Source organism: Puntigrus tetrazona, chromosome 12, assembly GCF_018831695.1.
Source record: "Puntigrus tetrazona isolate hp1 chromosome 12, ASM1883169v1, whole genome shotgun sequence".
In the NCBI taxonomy this organism is placed as follows: domain Eukaryota; kingdom Metazoa; phylum Chordata; class Actinopteri; order Cypriniformes; family Cyprinidae; genus Puntigrus; species Puntigrus tetrazona.
This window is the reverse complement of record NC_056710.1, coordinates 16432927-16447035: the sequence shown is the minus strand read 5'-3', so window position 1 is coordinate 16447035 and position 14109 is coordinate 16432927. Positions and strand designations below refer to the sequence as shown.

The window sequence follows — 14109 nt, the reverse complement described above, 5'->3', positions numbered from 1 at the left end:
ACGTTTTCAAGTTAAAATTAGCATTCAACACGAGCTTGAGAGTATGGTGCTAACAGGGCTGCTTTTGTTAATTAGTTACGCATCCCAGTACTAAACAAAGTGTTCCTATTGCTGTTGGCTGCTACCTTCATTCGGAAGCAAAGTAGAATTAGTAAACATCTAGTTTTAACCAGCTAACATTGGATAACTCTTAATTCATAAACCTCTTAAACAAAGGACACTAGCACACAGAAATCATATAAATGCTTCTTTGAGGTAAACAAGAAAATGACTGCTAGATAACACATTATTCCTTAAATGACAGACGTCACTACCCTTAATTTCAATCTCCTATTTTTTTGCTGCCCACTATTACATTAAATTACGGTGTTGTTTACGTGCTTAGGCCAGTATGGGCTACAAATGAAATGCCAAATTTTTTTTTAAATCATTTTGTTCTAAGAAAGAACATTGGCACCAAATGGAAATCACAAAAATAGCAGTGTCTAATACCTGCTCTTCTTGTAGGATACAAAGAAGAGATAGTAGAGTCAGAGATGGGTTCATAACAACCAAATGCAGACTGTTGAGAAGTTGTGTAGTTTATTCCTGCCTTGAAATGCAATTAGGACATACAGCATTCATGAACTTCAACCTCAAAAGTGCATAACACAACATTCTGGTTGATCAAAGACGGCCAAAGCTCTCCTTAGTATAAAGAAGTGCATGGTCCTAATGGACGAAGTTGCCCAAGGAATCAGATCTGCCTCCGCATTTGTGGCATTCCTAGTCAGCAGAAACAGCCTTGCGTGGGAGTTTCCCCAAAAATGTACTGAAATCCACTGAATGCTGATTAATTGGTCAACAAAGACCATGCAATAGCAGCAGCACCATGTCTAGACCTGTAACCTCTGCTAACATGAACATGAACCGCATGCCAAGCTCTTCTCTTGTGTTGATGTGTACTCTTCGGAGAGGATTGTGGTAAATAAAAGGATGATAAAGTGATGAGAGCGGGGTGAGACATCTCGCGTGCGAGAGTGCAGGCACGGTGTGAAAACCCCTTTGATCAAACGTGCCGACGATGTACAGCTCCACCTGAAGGAGTGAATCCCTTGGGGAAGGTTTGTTGTCTTTCCTTTGTCAAGATCCCGTCTGGTTTTGACTCTACCTGTGTGGCTGGTGGCATGTGAAGTCAATGAAGCCAGACATGCAAACAAGCCTCACATGGGTGAATGCCTAAACCACAAACACAAGGACCACGAGAAAAGACATAAACCACAAGAGCACCAGCGAACCCACACATGCTTGAAAGTCTGAATAAATATAAGGTAGCCCAAGGCTGACCAGAAGCACCACAAATTGTCCATTGCTCAAGACAACAAAACCCACTATGACTAGCACTTCATCAGAATGCAAGACTAACCCTGTATAAATGTAACATGCCCGAAGGTGAAAGGCAATAGTTATTGCACAATACAAGCCAAAGGAAAAAAAAATGTAGAGGATCATTTTTTTTTGGCTTCACCACGACTTTTGACTTTAAATAAGGTCCATGGGATATCAAAACTAACACTGGTAAGAGCAGATTACCCTGTCCCAAAGTAAAAATGAGTGATTCTGAAGGCAGAGCAACGCCTAACACGAAATGCACTTTCATCAAGCCACAAAAATCAATGCCGATACTGCCAAGGGTGTGATCTGAAACATTACATGCTATTTTATTCATGTGCTTCCTGAGGAGAGAAAAGTTATTCTTGGAAAGCAAAAGGGAGTTCAGAATGGTTAATATAGGTTATCTAGTGCCTCACAATAATTTATAGATATGCATGACACATTAGCACCATTATATTGGTGAAAATGTTGTGAACAGGTCAAAGGCACTAAAAGCGATTTTAATCAAACCTTGTATATATTTTGTATATACTTGCAATATCGGAAATAAATGAAAATGTCGGCTTTTTGGAGCGAACTGTAATATCGATGCACCCTAATGAGTGTTTCTTCCCAGGATGAAAAGTGTAAAGGTCAAAATATTATGTGCAACATTCATAATCTTCTTCAAATTGCAGTAGACGTTTCAATAAACAGTTGTCCTTCTCTAATTTCAATATGCAAAAGAAAATGAAACCCAACCTAACTTGTGAACAATTACGGTATCAAATTTTCCGAGACAAAACCATGTTTTGCGGCTGACATTTACTAGAACAATGCCACCGCTCAAACACATGTGCTCATACGGAGCCTGAAGCGTAATATCCCATAGTGTACAGTTTGACATAGATTGACACCCTGCGGATCGCAGAGACGAGGGAAAATTAACTATTAAACGCCAGCGTCTGTTTAAATATTCATTCTTATCCTGAACACCGTGAAATAGGCCATTGAACAGCCTGTGTGCCACCGTGCCATCTGATCAGAGATCGCCCACTGATTAAGAGTCTGTCTTTTCACGCCACCCTCCCCAACGGATTCAAAGCTTACAGCAGAAATGAAAGCGGAGGTGACTCATCCCTATTGTTAAGGAAGGAGTGTTAAACAGGCTCTCAATTTAAGCATCTATTAAATGGAGGGATCACCTTGGTGTTAATTCCTTCCTCAGACACGTTTTCACCTATGAAAATGGTGGTCTTGCTTCGAGCGTTCATTCGTCGTGATGGCGAGAATGCACTTTCAAGGAGCTGGTCACATTGTACAGTGGAACTAATGTGATTACCGACGGGAATAAAAGGTTCATAAATAATTGATACAGTACAGCATGAACCCCTAAGAGAACACCATGGGCACTTATTGGGCAATCTTAACAGAGCCGTCATTGCGTTTTTCATGCATGCTAAGACTGCAAAAATGTCAAAAACATTAAAAAGAACTGAACAGGACGTCTTTAAAAAGCTGCTCAAGTGCCAGCCGGTCTTGCTTTAAGGATGCCACGGCAATAAAACTACAGACCACAATGTCGTCATGCCAGTGGAATTTGCAAGCCGTTTGAAAATGTATCATCTGTCACTGCATCTCATGGGGCAACAGATAAAACTGCAGGATGGGGTGCTTCAAAACGAGACGGGCTGGTGAGATGTCTTAGGGGGCATCTGGTTACAACTTATGGCTCCTCCAGAGGTTCTGCACAGCAGCATGGGACCCCTAATGTGAAGAACGATGGCAACACGGGTCCTGAGGGACAGAAAGAGCTGTCAAGAATGCCAAGCTTTAACAGATGGGTCCAGAAAAGGAGGAATTATGGCTCAAAACTTTAGACATGTGGCCCAAATTAAGATTCAAAAGATGCTGTCAGATTAGGCTTCAACTAGAAGTGAACTGTAGTGGATATTAAATATAATTACACACATTATATATGACAAATAGGCTACATTGGGATCCAAAAATTTAGGTTTAGTATTTTAAATATATATATATATATATATATATATATATATTTATTACTTTTCTTCAGCAAGTATGATCCAAAGTTATAAAGACATTTGCAATACTGCAAAAGATTTCTCTCTATCCGTCCAAGAATCCTAAAATATTAAGCAACTGTTTTTAACATTGTTAAGAAGATAAATGTTACTTAAGCACTATTAACACATCAGAATGATTTCTAAAGACTAGAGCACTGGTAGCTGAAAATTCAGCTTTGTCTTCATAGGAATAAAAAATATACATATGCACACACAAATATATTTAATATTTATATTTTAATGTGGCGTTACACCCTTAAGCTATGAAAGGAATTACTGAGCAAGAGTTCACTGGCAACCAAAATGCATACCGATATACAAGATGTGTTTCTGAGAGGGTAATTTCAATATGCAAAACAATTTTGAGACTACATCAATGTTATATTTTAATGATAGTCATCAAAACATAAACAAAGCTGTTCATTCCTCTCAGAGATCAAGTTTTATGTTCCAATATTTCCTTCTAATTTTCTTTCTCGCTCTAACTCCGTTACAGTACATTGCTCCTGAAGCAGCCACCCTACGCATGCAAATATGGATTTTAAAAATGCATGGAAACTACAAGCAGGCGACAATCACTCTTCTGTCTATGTCACACAAGATTAAGGGGCGAGATGCCTGCAGTCAGAACAAGAAGCCTCATGGGATAGCGGAGGCCTTCAGTTCCCGTATCTACATAAAAACCTATGTGGAAAAACATTGTGTGCTGTCAGATATGGAGATGTGATTATTTGGCTTCCATGTGATGGGTCCTGTTCTTGTTGATCCGATGACATTAGGTCGTCCCCCAACAAGGACGTTTTTCTTTATAGACTAGACATTAAAATTTCATAGCAAGCCTCATTAGAGAACAGCAAATCAGTACAATACACTATGACGAGCCAATTTAAATCATCTTTTTAACTAAATCAGCAATCATGTGAGAACTATTGCAATTAATTTTATTACGGGAAGCAGAAACAAAGATGTCGAGCACTTGTTCAACCCTGATCAAACGCAACAGGAATTAATGTTTTCCAGAGCTATAAATTACTTCAAAAGGTTGATTTGATATGCTGCTTCTCGAAGTCACGCTTTTAAATTTGCATCTGAATATCTCTCGAGAGCTCCTCATATGAAGTGGAAGGTGCAGAACCTCCTGAAGCTTTAGATCATTTTACACCAGCAGGGAATTTCCGAGATCATTTCAACATGGAACCGTCAGAATTAACGACGAACATGTTTAAATGTTTTGAGATAATTAACATCACTGCAAAAACGGCCAAAGCAACATTTAATCTTCTGAGATGAGATAAGGCTATTAAGAAGATTAAATAATCAAGTATAATTACACTCAGGTTTTATTCTGCTTAGATCTTGACTTGCTCGAGAAAGAGATGAGATCATTAACAATCATTAAAGTACAGTGTCAGAATAATTCTTAACCGCCCTGACACGTTTCATCTTTCTTCTGCCCGTCTAAGTATATACTTATATATTTTGGTTAAGAATCAATTGTCCTACACTGAACAAAACTTACAATTTAATCATTAAAACTCAACTAATACACATGCACATGCAAAATAACACGCTGTAATAAAAGTCATAAAAAAACAATAATAACTGAATAATTAGAACGTTATATAGTCTTTAAGAAAAGACTAGTCTCTCAGACCAGCCACCCACTAGTTGACAAAAACGTAATAAAAAAGACAGGCAACAAAAGTGAGATGAGGTGAGGTACAGAGACGGGGTCATGGAACTAGGTGTGTTTTGCTTCAGCTTGTCAGACGCCTGCCATCCTCTGACGACCCACCGCACACTCACAGCCGTCTATCCCAACAGGAGATATGACACAAAACCACCCCTGAAATACCAGGACAGGATTTACAAAAACAACACTGAGTTGACACCTCGCAAAAAAGGCAGTGGGAAAATGTCCTTGTTGGCAAAAGGCTGCACAAGAAGTATTTTCTTTGCTGCGGCCCCTTCACCCGACTGCTGATTTCTAACCTTTAGCTTGAGAAGAAAAGCCTCTTTGGACTCAATTATCAAATTAAGTGGAATTCAGAGTAAAGTTTTCATAGCAATTATCAGAACGCCCATGAAGCTCTACTTACGCTGACCTCAAAGCTACATCATCACAACAGCAGATTAAGACATTAAAGTGTGCTGAGTTTACAAATTCATCATAAACTGTGAGTTGCGTAAAACAGTACTGTTTAAAAGGTGAAGGAAAAAACTTCTTGGACATCGGTGGTGGAAAATAGAGTTGAATACAGCGACACTGACACAGCTAATGCTATTTGGGGGATGACTGCCTTTCTGTATGAGTACAAAGCCAGTGCAACAATTTGTTTATGGGTTCGATTCCCAGATTAACACACCTAGAGCACAATTCAAGACATTCTGTCAGATACTGCGGTTCAAAAGTTTGGGTATGTTTTTATTTATATCAAGTAATTAGCCTAATACTAAAAAAGACTTCAGAATTCCACAAAACATTTCAGTTTACAAAATATTTCAGAACTCTACAAAAAAGAATGCATCATGGTTTTTAACATTGATAATATAAATAAATGCTTCCTGGCCAGCAAATTAGCACCTTAAAAGGATTTCTGAAAGATAATGCAACAACAAAAAAATATAAAACCAGTCTTAAGTAGCATAGGTAGGTTTGTAGAAATAGCCAACAATACATTGTATGGGTCAAAATATATATTTTTTCTTGTATGCCAAAGTTAATAGGATATATAAAAATCATGCTACATGAAGATTTTTTGTAAATTTACTTCTGTAAATATATCAAAACGTATCTTTGTTGTTTTTTAATATGTATTGCAAAGAACTTAATTTAATTTTTTTTATATTTATGTACATTGTATTTTTTTTGCACCCTTACATTCCAGATTTGACCAAATACTGTCCATTTACTGTCTATAAAGTCTATTTATTCTGCTTTTAGATTATATATAAGTCTCCTTTTTTTAAAAAAAACATTCAAAACCAATAGCAGTTCTTACTGCAATTCTCTTTAGTGCCACTAGTGGCACAAAAATCCCTGTACCTTTAAAAATGTAAACATATTGAAAGATCCAAACCCACAATCACAAAAGACGTAACTGTATGTGACATATAGAGATACCACTGAACACTGTGTCCCTTGGTGGAATGCAGTATCAACTTTGGCTGGCCATTGTTAGGGGATTCTGGGTTTTTACAGCATTCCTGACAGTTTCCAAACAAGGTTACACTGAAATAAGAAACCACAAAATTGCAATGTGACTTCAGGAAATACTCCAAGGAACCAAAGGCTAAAAGCTACAGCCACTGAATCCCAGGCCTGTCATTCTCATCTCAAAGTAAATCTCATCACAAGTAAACACAAACGGAGACGAACTCGACTGGCTCCCGAGGTACCAAAAATCCACTACTTGGTGTTTGATGTTCAAATCCGCAGGCAGCAGAGCTTAAAGGGATCCACCTTAACTTTGATTTGTTTGTCGTATCTTTAGTGGACTCTACAAGTTTAAAAAGGATCATCTTTGATCATGGCAAACCGCACGGGGGTGGCAGGGATGTTTTATAATGAGAGAAGAAAAAAAAACTGGCACCACATCTAAGGATGTCATTCTTTTATTTTCCTCTCTGGAGTTATAAAAACTCAAAGGATGAGTTAAGAGCAGAGATCAGTTACCGCCAGGTATGGGTGTGCCCAAGACCTGTCACATTACACAAGATGAGTCAGGACTAGAAGAATGAGATCAGAGAGTTACTACAATGACCACATGGCACATGATTTGTGGTGGCTGCTCGGTTTTACTACGAAAACAACAAAAACAAAGCTGCTCTGACTATATCGCGTAGACGGTATTCCGAATAAATGCAATACAATCAGAATGGCTTTCATTAGCCGTGTGTAATGCAAAACCGTGTCAGAAAGGTACACGCACCAGGAATTTGTCTTTGTACGAGCTGCTAGTTGATACGATGACAATCACGTCACAGTTTCTGCATGCATACAGGGCTCTAAGACATCAAAAAGCGCTTGAGGCTTCAGGAACAAAGAGACAGACTGTATACAATATCTGTGTTATTCTGTTGCACTGTATTTGCACTGCGTAAACAAATCTGCCATCAGGTACCCAAAGTCATTTACATCCAACACTTGGACTTTAAACCACCCTTTCAAATACAACAATAAACTCTGCATTACATATATATTTCTACAGGCAGATGTGCTTTATCAAAGCAGCTCTAAAGTAACGTTTTACCACTGTTGACTTAAAACTCACGATCAATCTGATTTACTGGATTCTTTGTATATGATTTTTGGCCAGAATTATTGTATAAATGAATAAGTTGGTAAAAGTGTAGCCAAACCACCTACACAAGACTAACAATAAGAAAAAATTCAATATACTAATATTAAGTAACCACAAATAAATACGAACTGGAATTCATCATAAGACAAAAATATTACTCTTTCATGTTTAACATAAATGCTGTGTTTATGTAATATACACATACAAAACAATAATATATATATATATATATATATATATAATAGATAAAATGATCAAATGCTTTTAACTTTGTTTTTAATAACATAATATAATGTCATTTAATATAATGTCCACATTCTAAAAAAACAAGAAAAAATCAAATTAAGTAATTCACCAAATTATCCAAAATTATCCAATGCAACTATTTTCAGCAACAATTATTTTAAAATCCAGCAAAAATACTTTACAGTTAAAGTCATATTACATATGATTTCGGTCATACCACACACCCCTGCTGGCTACTGTGATGCACTACTACGGTTGAAGATAAATGTGCAAACCACGCAAAACCAAGCTACAACTCTTGAGTAGGAGGCCAGACAGAGAGGCCAGACACAGGCTCTTTCCATACAGTAACGTGTGGAGTGAAGACTCCGTGCAAATGCCAACCGCTTGCCACAAGAAAGCCAGCTCCACGGTCTATGGATTAAATGTCCTCCGAAGCCACAGAAAAAAGCCTATTAGTCTCAGGCTGAAACACTTGCAGAAGTCACAAGGCCATCTAGACAGCACAGAGCAAAGTAAACCAAAGTACGCGTTAGAAATATCCAAGTTCCACGTAAAAAATAAAGCTACCATCTGATACCCGTGTTGCAACATGCTTTTTGGCATATAAAAGCACACGTGATTGATGAACCTGTTCTAAGTACTCCATCCCTCCTCACTGTTCCTGCTCAATTAGAACTTCAAAGACGGCACATCAAACGCAACAAATTTACAGAGCGCCCATCTGTGCGCCTTCACTCGCACCGTGTTCAACCGTTAGCTCTGCTTCTCAGACCCTGTATCCATTTCATTGTTAAATGCACTTAAAGACCAGGTGAACCATGATTTTAACTTGCACAAAGATGTCAATTATAGCTAATCATCCTTCTCCATTTCTATAGCTTCAAAAATTACTTGGAGAATGAGGTGGCTTCTTAACTAAGACTTTCGTGCCTATCCAAGTTTTTCCCACATGTTTCCCCACGTCATCTATGCATTGCTAATTTAGCATGACTTTAAATTAGCAGAAGATTCATTATTAAATAATTTTATAGAGATTACACAAAAAATGTTTTCACTTTCTATATGCTTTCTATATACTACAATTCAAAAGTTTGATGTTAGAAATATTAACAAAGATGCATTAAACTGATCAAAAGTGACAGTGCGGAGTGGTTTCACTGTTACATAATGACAAAAAAACTCAAGATTTCAAATTAAATCCTAAAAAAAAATCCACAAAAATAGCAACGGGAATGATTTACAAAAATTCAGATTTTCCATAAAAGGAATATGTTGCATTTTAGCATGTATTAATAGTTAAACTAATCGTTTATGCCCGACCTGAGAAGCAAATATTTGCTTTTTCGTTTCTGCACCGTCTAGGTCTCCAGCATGTGACACATTGAGGTCGGGCAAATAAAACAATGCAATGAGTAAATGCACTGTGGAGGTGCCACTGAGGAGAAAAAAGGTCCAAGTGTGCGATGTTAAAAACAGGCCATCAGGTGAACTCAGTCCAGTGGAGTGACTGTGACCTTCAATAAATTACAGGCCCCACCAGGGCATTGGTTAAGAAGCCACAGGCCTTACAACAAGCTGATGTAACAATCTTCAATTTGGCTAATACTGTTGGGTCACGAATATCATTACAGCACAGAATGCACTCCAAGAAGAAAGCCGACTGCAGATGGAGCAAACAAGAGTGTATGCAACGCTTGCCTCTCGCTCTCTGTTTCTTCTCATTCTAGCTTGGCAAATGCTTTCATCTGAAAAACATCAGAGCGGCACAGCTAATCTGGCCTAATGTATTTTTTAGATACACAGCAGGAGTGGAATGCAAAAGACTCTACAATTGGCTCACTTAAGCACTGATTTCTTTTCTTCCTCTCTAAACTAACGACAAAGTGCACTGCGAGAGCCCATATCAAATGCTTGTGTCCCGTGTTTGTGTAACACACAATGAAACTCTGCTGGGCATTGCGGGACTCACTGAAGTCAAGCCAACACTGCAACGAGACTTCATCCATCTAGCTGTACACAAGCAAAACAATAGAAAAATCAACAGACCGCCAAGTAGGCAATTACTCTTGCTGGAATGCTTGTGCAGAGTCAAGGTTAAGTACCAAAACTAGTGGGTAATACATTTCTAACCATCTACAACTGGATTGGTGTGGTCTGCCCTGGGCCTGCATCAACACATCTAGCCAAACTCAAGTCAACACATTTTTTTTTTAAATGTCAGATGTCTAGTTTTGCAATCATGAATAGTAAACCACAGTTCAACCTTCAATGCAAGTACATTTTTAGTAGTGAAATATCAAGATTACCCAAAAAAAAAAAAATCTACACAGCACTCCAATTCCATAAAATTCTGTATACTGATTTCAGAAATTACTGATGCATTTTCGTAATTAAATTATTAGAAGCAGCTAATTTTCTGGATGATAAAGCACATTTTACCTCCAAATTCTTATTGCTATAATGGTTCTGTTACCATGTGTGGTCTTGCTTATTTTTTTTATGATTCATTAGATGATTATGCTTTATTACAGTAACAATGAACAGTAAACAGTTCATTAAAAAGTAAAAAGTACTTGTAATTCTTTTCAAAAGCCAGTGTAGTGATAAAATATCTAAAATCAGTATTAGTTTTATTTTCTTAGTATAAATAAAATCATGAGCTTTTTTTTGTTTTAATTAAAAGTTTTTGTTACTGTAATAACGCTAATCATCCTGAACTAACCCCAATCATCGTGAAAAAGGGAAATTATTATCCTAAAATCAATTCTGCAATACAAAACTACATCTAAAAATAGATCTAAAAGGTTCACAACATCAGACGTGCATAGCTTATATATACACAAGAGCCGGCAATGAAGTGGTCTAACATTTGCTGGCTTGTTCCAGCTGGACGTCAGGTCACTTGGCTTTATATGAAGTGTTTGGTCCAGTCACGTTCTGCTGAGTGTGCTGTTATTTTATGAATGTGCATTGGGTGACTGACCTGATTGATGGAATTGGCTGTACAGGAGGAGAGACCCGTTCCGACTAAAGCCATCAAAAAAGTGACAGGGTCAAAGGGCACTGGAGCCATGGCATAGCCAGCAGCTGCCGTAGTAACCACAAGAGCTATGGACAAAAAGAAAGAGCAAGGTTAAATATTAGCTTATAGATTTAGTTAAAACGGCAACTGCAGTTTCAGTAAAAATGTAATATTAAAAATAACAGTAAGTGATAAGAAAAAAAATGCTTTTGGCAAATGCTTTTCATATTAAATATAATGGAGTTTTAAAATCTTGTATAAGAAAACTGCATCAACTCAACAAAACAAAACACAGCTTGTTATGTGCCCTCTAGTGCAGCAATTCTCATACGCTCTGCATATTTTGCACACCTGATTCTGATAATCAGTTAGTTAAAAGTGTGCTCCGTGCATGAACCGTGTTACAACCGACACGGTCCCTATAGTCTTCACTGCTTCCTTCTCCCTGAGCAGGGGAAATCCGTTAAAGTTCGCTTCCCTTCAGAACGTTCATTCACGGATTTGCGCTGCACAACATCTTCACTCGCAGATGAGCCTGACATCATATACCTCTGTAAATAAATCATTTAAATTCACGGCTCGCACGCTTCAACGACCTTTTTTATACGGAACATATACATTCGCTTCGATTAGGAATAATGGCGGAATATGATGTTCACTTTCCAGGGCACTACGTTCAAATAGAACAAACATTTGAAGTGATAAGAAGCATGCAAAATGTTCACATTTAATAATTATCTAATCTAGTCAGTGCTTTTTTTTTAGATTAGGCATCTCATTTAACTTTCCACGAACATCTGTAGCTTTGCCTACAGCATAAGTAACTATATAACGCTCAGTTATGCAATACGACTTTACACAAAATACATAAGACGTATCATACCTGTTAATTTAATTTTGGAGAGCCGTGAGTAAATCCCTGGTAAGTCACTGTATTCAACCTTTAACTCCTTCCACTGCCGGGCCTCCAAGCGGGCTGCCCTGACCGCTTCTGGTTCAACCGGGTCACATGGCGGCACCGCAGCATCTGCTTCAGGCTTTAAGGCTGGGATCTGCTGAACCCGACTGACCAGCGAATCATCTCCATCATCCAGCACAGAGGAAACAGGCTCCTGCTTGGGTCTCACTCTCTGGCAGAGACCGCTGCTGCTCTGCACATACTGTAGGAAGAAGGAAGAAATAAAAGCTGACTTTTTATATGACATTGGATGGATTTCAATTTAATCCATTAAAACAGTAAAATACAGGGAATTGGCATATGCTTCATTTAATTTGCATAAATTAACATTATGTAGACATAATATCTCCTTGCAAATTTATTATAAAGCTGGCTCATAAATATGTTATATTTCTAAATACCACAAATGTCTATAAATAAACCATTTTAGAGTTGAATCGTCCTGGTCAGAGTACTACTGGTTATGCACCCATAAAGGCAGCCCCTCACTTCCTGTACCTGTCTCTTCAGAAAGCAGAGATGCTGGAACGTGATCCATTTTGCTTTATTTTTCCTGCAGAGCTGAATCAGACTCCTGGCACTCATGTGACTCCCAGCAGCAGCATTTGAAATGAGCTTCTGCTGCACACCGACACCAAGTAAACCTTTCAAGACAGGATATAAATAGTATTCTGTTTGGTTTCGTTTTTTCTTATTTAATGCAATATACAGGAAGAGCAAAAACATAAGAAATATTAATTCAAAGGTAGATTTTTTTTTAAAATATGTGCCACTATATGAAAAACAAATATACTAAAAATACTAAAAGGTCTGGATTTTTCTTTAATGTTTTCTTCATTTATTTCAGACCATGTCATTTTATGCATGTGAAATCACAATGTCAAATCCACTTACTATTTACTTAACTTATAGATAACAAATTCCCAATAACGACGTCAAATAACACACTGATATCTAAACCGACAATTAAGGCAAATTGAAAGCAATGCCTTGTAATCTATCTTTTTCTTTTGTTTTATTTATACTGTGCATCAGTGCAAGTTTTATAACCCCTGCTTCATTTCTCTGTAAGTTTATTTGCAAAGCCTTTAATAACAATAAAAACATCTGATCTGACAGCTGTGACGCTTACGAGGTCACGATACAGCAGTTTTTGAAAATATCTCTAGGACAATCTTACAAAGCGCATACATGATTGAATATAACATTACTATTACTTAACCCAAATAACAGGCAATGTAACTCAAATCATGTCACAAGCAATGTACACAGAGCAGCGCAGAAAAATACTAATACATCTACACCAGCGCATGTAGTTACGGGGATTGCTTTTAAAATAAACTCGCGTCAGGTAAACCGCGATGTTATTTTAAGGTCATGCTGCAGCAGTAACCGCAAGCGCTTCAGCGGCTAGGCTAACAGGCTAGCAAAATGCCAACTCCGAATGAGCGAAAGTTCACATGTGCCTTATTTATATGATATAGTTCTTAATACCATCACGTGGAAGGCATTTCCAGACTCCCGTCAGTCTACTACATGGTGTTTTGTACATATTCCTCAAGCGCACGACCGGCTATACCCTTCACATGCTGCAGCGCGCCATCTTGACCTCGCTGTCGGAAGAGAAGTGTTTCCTGTGACGTGTGTCCTGCTGGAAGGCACGAGCACGCGCACGCGCACGAAGCAAAGCGCGGTGTGATCGTTGAACTGCAAGTGCGACAACCACAGAAAGCTACCGTGTTAATTAATAATAAAATAAATAAACCAAGTGAAGTGAATATGAATGTATAAATAAGAAGATATAAATGACTGTTTTAAGCGTACAAATATGTAGAATGAAGAATTGTTAGTCATTTGCCAACAGCTGTGGCCTATTCTTATTGCAATCATTTTATAATTATTATTGTTAAGAAATAATGAAAATCCTCAAACGTTTTATTTTAGTCAAGACCTGTATGTGTCTCAAATGTGGAAATATTAAAATACATGCAATATATAGGCCTATAGGCTATAATTCTATATATAGTACAATTATATATATCGGCTATAATGCTATAAAATATTATGGAGGTTCTACGGATGGGCAACTAAGACCTGCAATGGTCTTCTGTCTTATTGAATGTCTTGTATGTGATT

General features: G+C 37.7%; 1 protein-coding gene across 1 annotated transcript in view; it reads right to left on the bottom strand.

The window, feature by feature from the left end:
• LOC122355572 (protoheme IX farnesyltransferase, mitochondrial) overlaps positions 1-13602 on the bottom strand; it is a 34451-nt gene extending 20849 nt beyond the window's left edge. The window contains exons 1-4 of the mRNA XM_043254032.1: positions 13468-13602; positions 12472-12617; positions 11899-12175; positions 10977-11101 (exon numbers count right to left, since the gene is read on the bottom strand). Of these exons, the coding sequence (XP_043109967.1) occupies positions 10977-11101; positions 11899-12175; positions 12472-12617; positions 13468-13525 (606 nt within the window). The 5' untranslated portion in view covers positions 13526-13602. The remainder of the gene's footprint in view (positions 1-10976; positions 11102-11898; positions 12176-12471; positions 12618-13467) is intronic.
• Between the last annotated feature and the right edge of the window lie 507 nt (positions 13603-14109).